At 32.5% G+C, this 8,899-nt stretch overlaps 1 protein-coding gene across 1 annotated transcript in view; it reads left to right on the forward strand.

Moving 5' to 3' along the window:
- shprh (SNF2 histone linker PHD RING helicase) overlaps positions 1–6,584 on the forward strand; it is a 53,723-nt gene extending 47,139 nt beyond the window's left edge. The window contains exons 28-29 of the mRNA XM_061896345.1: positions 2,141–2,221; positions 6,285–6,584. Of these exons, the coding sequence (XP_061752329.1) occupies positions 2,141–2,221; positions 6,285–6,381 (178 nt within the window). The 3' untranslated portion in view covers positions 6,382–6,584. The remainder of the gene's footprint in view (positions 1–2,140; positions 2,222–6,284) is intronic.
- The last annotated feature ends 2,315 nt before the right edge of the window (positions 6,585–8,899 follow it).

Here is an 8,899-nt window from a genome sequence, read left to right on the forward strand (position 1 = left end):
TGTTATGTTATGTTATCTTATGTTATGTTATGTTATGTTATGTTATGTTATCTTATGTTATGTTATCTTATCTTATGTTATGTTATGTTATGTTATGTTATCTTATGTTATGTTATCTTATGTTATGTTGTGTTATCTTATGTTATGTTATGTTATGTTATCTTATGTTATGTTATGTTATGTTATGTTATGTTATCTTATGTTATGTTATCTTATCTTATGTTATGTTATGTTATGTTATCTTATGTTATGTTATGTTATCTTATGTTATCTTATGTTATGTTATGTTATCTTATGTTATGTTATGTTATGTTATCTTATGTTATGTTATGTTATGTTATGTTATCTTATGTTATGTTATGTTATCTTATGTTATGTTATGTTATCTTATGTTATCTTATGTTATGTTATCTTATCTTATGTTATGTTATGTTATCTTATGTTATGTTATGTTATCTTATCTTATGTTATGTTATCTTATGTTATGTTATGTTATCTTATGTTATCTTATGTTATGTTATGTTATCTTATGTTATCTTATGTTATGTTGTGTTATGTTATGTTATGTTATCTTATGTTATGTTATGTTATGTTATGTTATCTTACCTTATGTTATGTTATGTTATCTTATGTTATGTTATGTTATCTTATGTTATGTTATCTTATGTTATCTTATGTTATCTTATGTTATCTTATGTTATCTTATGTTATGTTGTGTTATGTTATGTTATGTTATCTTATGTTATGTTATGTTATGTTATGTTATCTTACCTTATGTTATGTTATGTTATCTTATGTTATGTTATGTTATCTTATGTTATGTTATGTTATCTTATGTTATGTTATGTTATGTTATGTTATGTTATGTTATCTTATGTTATCTTATGTTATGTTATGTTATGTTATGTTATGTTATGTTATGTTATGTTTTAACTGACAACTTAGTTTATATTTTTATTTTCAAGAGCTTTTAATATTTTGGATCAGAAGTGTGCAAACTTTTTTCCACCAAAGAAAAGTCAAAGTATGCGGGGGCCATTTTTAAATTGTTTTTATTTATACAATAAATTAATTAATAATATCCATCCATCCATTTTTCACCGCGTGTCCCTCTCAGGGTTGCAGTGGGTGCTGGAGTCTGTCCCAGCTGCGTATGTATATATATATATATATATATATACATACAGGACTATATTAATAAATATATTAATATATATATATATATTATATTAACAATATGATAATTTTAAAATGATTACAATTATTTAATAATTGTCATTATTTAATGTATTAAATAATGACAATTATTTAATATATCATTAAATATTTATAATAATATATATTGTCTAAAAAGCCTGCAGATTTTATACCAACTTTCCAATATTAAATAATAATGAAGCGATACAACTTTTTCACTTCTGATCCGAAACCAATATTGGAATCTTGAGTATGGGCAGGTAGTGATATTGATCCGATCCGATATCAGCAGAAATCATTCATACTTTTATATTTTTTGTATGGCGGACTGTTATAAAAGGTTTGATGAAGTGAAATGAGTCAGACAGAGAAGAAGTAGGTAGGAAAATGACTAACATATTCATTATTATTGTCTGGAATGGACTTTAGCTGTCTTTAAGTTGAAATAGTTTTTTGTGGTCACAAGAATTCATGAAGTTAGCATCACGGCGCAGTAAAATCAATGATCCAGACACGTTTGTTCCCGGGAACTTCTGCTTGGGAGACTTTGTATGTGGAAGTCAAATGCAACTATAAATATTTGATACCTGTTTATATTGTCAAAGGTGCTGTTTTTATTTATTGTTTAATGTTTATTACGTATGTCTAGCTTTTGTGTGCCAAGCTGTTGTGTAGCTGCCAGCTCCTAGTGGTCAAAACATTTTGACTTGGGGGCCACCTTGGTTAAAAACTATTTATTTATCTAGTTGTAAACACAAATAGTATATTTTTTTTATGAAAAAATAACATAAGATATTATAACAAACCCATAAAGTTAATACTTTGTACCTTATTTGTTTGCTGATGTTATCACGATCAACATTCAGTGTTCAGATGTCCACACTGGACCAGTCTGTCTTCAAGCTGAACATCTCAAAGTGTTTTCCATCTCTGCTCCTCCCAGGCCGACCTTTGTGCACAGGTTCCTCATCAAGTCCACCATCGAGGAGAGAATGCAGGCTATGCTCAAGACTGCCGAGAAGAGGTGGGCGCCACTTTCTGATAGTCATCTGCACACTTTTTCTTTCATTCAATCACTCTTGCTATTCTCCACACTAAGTGTCGGATGCTGGAGTCTAGACAATACTGCTTGTTAGAAGTCTGTGTGTGTGTGTGTGTGTGTGTGTGTGTGTGTGTGTGTGTGTGTGTGTGTGTGTGTGTGTGTGTGTGTGTGTGTGTGTGTGTGTGTGTGTGTGTGTGTGTGTGTGTGTGTGTGTGTGTGTGTGTGTGTGTGTGTGTGTGTGTGTGTGTGTGTGTGCGTGCGTGCGTCTCCCGTCGTGTCCTTTTGACATACATGCTGTAAATGTGCACTTGTCCAATGTCATAGATGTCATATATCACATACAACAATGTCATAGATGTCACATACAACAATGTCATAGATGTCATAGATGTCACATACAACAATGTCATAGATGTCATATATCACATACAACAATGTCATAGATGTCATATATCACATACAACAATGTCATAGATGTCATATATCACATACAACAATGTCATAGATGTCACATACAACAATGTCATAGATGTCATATATCACATACAACAATGTCATAGATGTCATATATCACATACAACGTCATAGATGTCATATATCACATACAACAATGTCATAGATGTCACATACAACAATGTCATAGATGTCATATATCACATACAACAATGTCATAGATGTCATATATCACATACAACAATGTCATAGATGTCATATATCACATACAACAATGTCATAGATGTCATATATCACATACAACAATGTCATAGATGTCATATATCACATACAACAATGTCATAGATGTCATATATCACATACAACAATGTCATAGATGTCATATATCACATACAACAATGTCATAGATGTCATATATCACATACAACAATGTCATAGATGTCATATATCACATACAACAATGTCATAGATGTCATATATCACATACAACAATGTCATAGATGTCATAGATCACATACAACAATGTCATAGATGTCATATATCACATACAACAATGTCATAGATGTCATAGATCACATACAACAATGTCATAGATGTCATATATCACATACAACAATGTCATAGATGTCACATACAACAATGTCATAGATGTCATATATCACATACAACAATGTCATAGATGTCATAGATGTCACATACAACAATGTCATAGATGTCATAGATCACATACAACAATGTCATAGATGTCATATATCACATACAACAATGTCATAGATGTCATATATCACATACAACAATGTCATAGATGTCACATACAACAATGTCATAGATGTCACATACAACAATGTCATAGATGTCATATATCACATACAACAATGTCATAGATGTCATATATCACATACAACAATGTCATAGATGTCATATATCACATACAACAATGTCATAGATGTCATATATCACATACAACAATGTCATAGATGTCATATATCACATACAACAATGTCATAGATGTCATATATCACATACAACAATGTCATAGATGTCATATATCACATACAACAATGTCATAGATGTCATAGATCACATACAACAATGTCATAGATGTCATATATCACATACAACAATGTCATAGATGTCATAGATCACATACAACAATGTCATAGATGTCATATATCACATACAACAATGTCATAGATGTCATAGATGTCACATACAACAATGTCATAGATGTCATAGATCACATACAACAATGTCATAGATGTCATATATCACATACAACAATGTCATAGATGTCATATATCACATACAACAATGTCATAGATGTCACATACAACAATGTCATAGATGTCATATATCACATACAACAATGTCATAGATGTCATATATCACATACAACAATGTCATAGATGTCATAGATGTCACATACAACAATGTCATAGATGTCATAGATCACATACAACAATGTCATAGATGTCATATATCACATACAACAATGTCATAGATGTCATATATCACATACAACAATGTCATAGATGTCACATACAACAATGTCATACATGTCATATATCACATACAACAATGTCATAGATGTCATATATCACATACAACAATGTCATAGATGTCATATATCACATACAACAATGTCATAGATGTCATATATCACATACAACAATGTCATAGATGTCATATATCACATACAACAATGTCATAGATGTCATATATCACATACAACAATGTCATAGATGTCATATATCACATACAACAATGTCATAGATGTCATATATCACATACAACAATGTCATAGATGTCATATATCACATACAACAATGTCATAGATGTCATATATCACATACAACAATGTCATAGATGTCTTATATCACATACAACAATGTTGTAATAAATGTCATATATCACATACAACAATGTCATAGATGTCATAGATCACATACAACAATGTCATAGATGTCATATATCACATACAACAATGTCATAGATGTCATAGATGTCACATACAACAATGTCATAGATGTCATAGATCACATACAACAATGTCATAGATGTCATATATCACATACAACAATGTCATAGATGTCATAGATGTCACATACAACAATGTCATAGATGTCATAGATCACATACAACAATGTCATAGATGTCATATATCACATACAACAATGTCATAGATGTCATATATCACATACAACAATGTCATAGATGTCACATACAACAATGTCATAGATGTCATATATCACATACAACAATGTCATAGATGTCATATATCACATACAACAATGTCATAGATGTCATAGATGTCACATACAACAATGTCATAGATGTCATAGATCACATACAACAATGTCATAGATGTCATATATCACATACAACAATGTCATAGATGTCATATATCACATACAACAATGTCATAGATGTCACATACAACAATGTCATACATGTCATATATCACATACAACAATGTCATAGATGTCATATATCACATACAACAATGTCATAGATGTCATATATCACATACAACAATGTCATAGATGTCATATATCACATACAACAATGTCATAGATGTCATATATCACATACAACAATGTCATAGATGTCATATATCACATACAACAATGTCATAGATGTCATATATCACATACAACAATGTCATAGATGTCATATATCACATACAACAATGTCATAGATGTCATATATCACATACAACAATGTCATAGATGTCATATATCACATACAACAATGTCATAGATGTCTTATATCACATACAACAATGTTGTAATAAATGTCATATATCACATACAACAATGTCATAGATGTCATAGATCACATACAACAATGTCATAGATGTCATATATCACATACAACAATGTCATAGATGTCATAGATGTCACATACAACAATGTCATAGATGTCATAGATCACATACAACAATGTCATAGATGTCATATATCACATACAACAATGTCATAGATGTCATAGATGTCACATACAACAATGTCATAGATGTCATAGATCACATACAACAATGTCATAGATGTCATATATCACATACAACAATGTCATAGATGTCATAGATGTCACATACAACAATGTCATAGATGTCATATATCACATACAACAATGTCATAGATGTCATATATCACATACAACAACGTCATAGATGTCATATATCACATACAACGATGTCATAGATGTCATATATCACATACAACAATGTCATAGATGTCATATATCACATACAACAATGTCATAGATGTCATATATCACATACAACAATGTCATAGATGTCATATATCACATACAACAATGTCATAGATGACATACAACAACGTAATAGCTGCTTGAGGCTAAGCCAATCAGTGGCCAAGATACTGAACGGCGCTCTCTGATTGGTTTGGTGTCATCTCATGACCAAAGCTACTTGAGTATTGCTTTTTTTCACTTTGTTCAGCCATTTTGAAGCTAAATGTAGTGTGTAAAAGCTGCGATGTAGTGAAGCCGCCAACATGGCAGCCTGGAGTGGCGAGGGATGACTTGACACTTACACCATCATAAAAACAACAACTTTCTTGTCCTTCAGTCACAGCAGCGCGGCCATGAAACACTCGGAGGCCGCCGTGCTGACGGTGGCTGACCTGGCCGACCTGTTCACAGAAGAGGCGGAGCCTCTGGAGTGAGGCCTCCACTACCCAGAATGCACTGCTCAGCACCGCGGTGAAGGACTCTCTTTGACTTTTCTGCACATCCTCAGTTTTATACAGCTTGGAATCAAAAAGACGAAGCGGGATATTTTTAAGTTGAATTGTTTTGTTCCCTGTGTTGACTCCACGACATTTTCATGAATTAAACGCCGGCTTTGAAAAGCTGCTGGCAGGAAGAAGATCCATGGTTTTACTTCAAAGCAGGGGTGTCCAAAGTGCGGCCCCTGGGCCATGTTGTTTACATTTTGAAAACACTATTACAATAAACATTAAAGGTGGAATCAAAGAGTAAACAGCAGACATTTAAGGAGAACATGTTGACTCAAACAATACAAAATAATAATAAATACAATATAAGTAAATATTTCACTTTGATATTTTTCGGGGGAAATGATGCATAGTTCATGTGGGAATTCAACAAGTTTTATTTTATTTTATTTTTTACCAAAAAAGGCATAAAACATAACAAAAACTTACAATCCTTGGATGGATCTGAAGTCAATCTTGAGATTTACCGTATTTTTCACATTATAAGTCGCTCCACAGTATACGTCGCACCGGCTGAAAATGCATAATAAAGAAGGAAAAAAACATATATAAGTCGCACTGGAGTATAAGTCGCATTTTTGGGGGAAATGTATTTGATAAAATCCAACAGCAAGAATAGACATTTGAAAGGCAATTTAAAATAAATAAAGAATAGTGAAGAACAGGCTGAATAAGTGTAGGTTATATGAGGCATAAATAAGCAACTGCTATGTTAACCTAACATATTATGGTAAGAGTCATTCAAATAACTAGAACATATAGAACATGCTATACCTTTACCAAACTATCATTCAAATAACTAGAACATATAGACCAGGGGTAGGGAACCTATGGCTCTAGAGCCAGATGTGGCTCTTTTGGTGACTGCATCTGGCTCTCGGATGAATCTGAGCTGACGTTGCTTAGCATGATAAGTAATGACTAATTCCACTTGTAATCACAGTGTTACAAATAATGTTAGAAAATATAAAACATTCTCATACATTTTTAATCCATCCATCTGTTTTATACCGCACCTGTTCAAGAAGTTGCGTTAATGGTAAGAAGCTATTTATTTATTATTGGTTAGTGTGGGGCTTGCCCTCCTGGGGGTTCTTCAGACCACCAAGCACCGACATGAGAGCCTGTTCCAGGGTTACAATATTGTTTTATTTTTCAATAAGTCTCTCAGTTGCTTTCCAGCAATTGTTTTTCCAGCCCCAACTTCGTCTCTCCTCCTGGCTGCTGCTTGTAACAGAGCGACAGGTGATTAGATAACAAGGCCCAGCTGGGCCATCTACGCACCTGTTGCTGCAGGCCACGCCCCCTCCACAGTTAGCTTCAGAATAACAATGTTATTACAAAGAATAAGAGACCTATTATACTCTAGAAATGTTGGTCTTACTTAAAAATGCACGTGTTTAGTTGTGTTCAGTGTAAAAAAAAATATTATATGGCTCTTACGGAAATATATTTTAAAATATTTGGCTTTTTGGCTCTCTCAGCCAAAAAGGTTCCCGACCTCTGATATAGAACATGCTATACCTTTACCAAACTATCTCTCACTCCTAATCCATAAATCTTCTTCCTGGATGTGGCTTCTAAACAACTCTTCCTCGCCGCTTCCTCTTGTCCTTTTCTGCTGCATATTTCACTACATCCATCTTGTCATCTGCACTACATCATCTCCTTTTCAACGCCATTTTTCTTCTCACTTTTTATAAGTTACCGCCAACCATGAAATGATCCATTTTAATAGCCTAAGGCAGTAGAATATAACATAGAGCAGTTAGCATTCCATGACCCACAATGCACTTCTGCCATGACCCTCCTCCGCCAAATTCTTATTGGTTGACGTGTGTGTGACCATTGCTGACATTTTCTTGGTCTCTTCCGCGAATGAGATAAATAATATTATTTGATATTTTACGGTAATGTGTTAATAATTTCACACATAAGTCGCTCTGGAGTATAAGTCGCACCAAACTATGAAAAAAACTGCGACTTATAGTCCGAAAAATACGGTTAGTCTTGAAAGTAAAAATAATAAATATTGATGTATGACTTATTGTAAACACATTTATTAGATATTTTGGATCCTCAAGACATTTACTCAGATGTTTTAAATGTCAATTTACAATCAATGTTGGTATGAAATATTGACCTTTTCCAGGCTCCAATAACTTCATATCAATAATTACACCCTGGAATATTTTTTGGGGGGAAAATATTGCATTTTTTGTGTTTCTCCCTAAAGAAAAACAACTGGGTTTTATTTAAGAATAAATGTATAAAACATAAGAAAAAAGTAAACTTTATATCAACAAATATATCTGAAGTTGACTTTTAGATATTTAAGTTAAAAACAAAAAATAAAATATGACTTATTTTTAATACTTTGTTGACCTTGAGTCGCGATCAAAAGTTTAAAGAAGATGATGTCATGGCTGTCTTGACTTCCCAATCA

This window comes from Nerophis ophidion, linkage group LG03 (assembly GCF_033978795.1).
Source record: "Nerophis ophidion isolate RoL-2023_Sa linkage group LG03, RoL_Noph_v1.0, whole genome shotgun sequence".
NCBI lineage: Eukaryota > Metazoa > Chordata > Actinopteri > Syngnathiformes > Syngnathidae > Nerophis > Nerophis ophidion.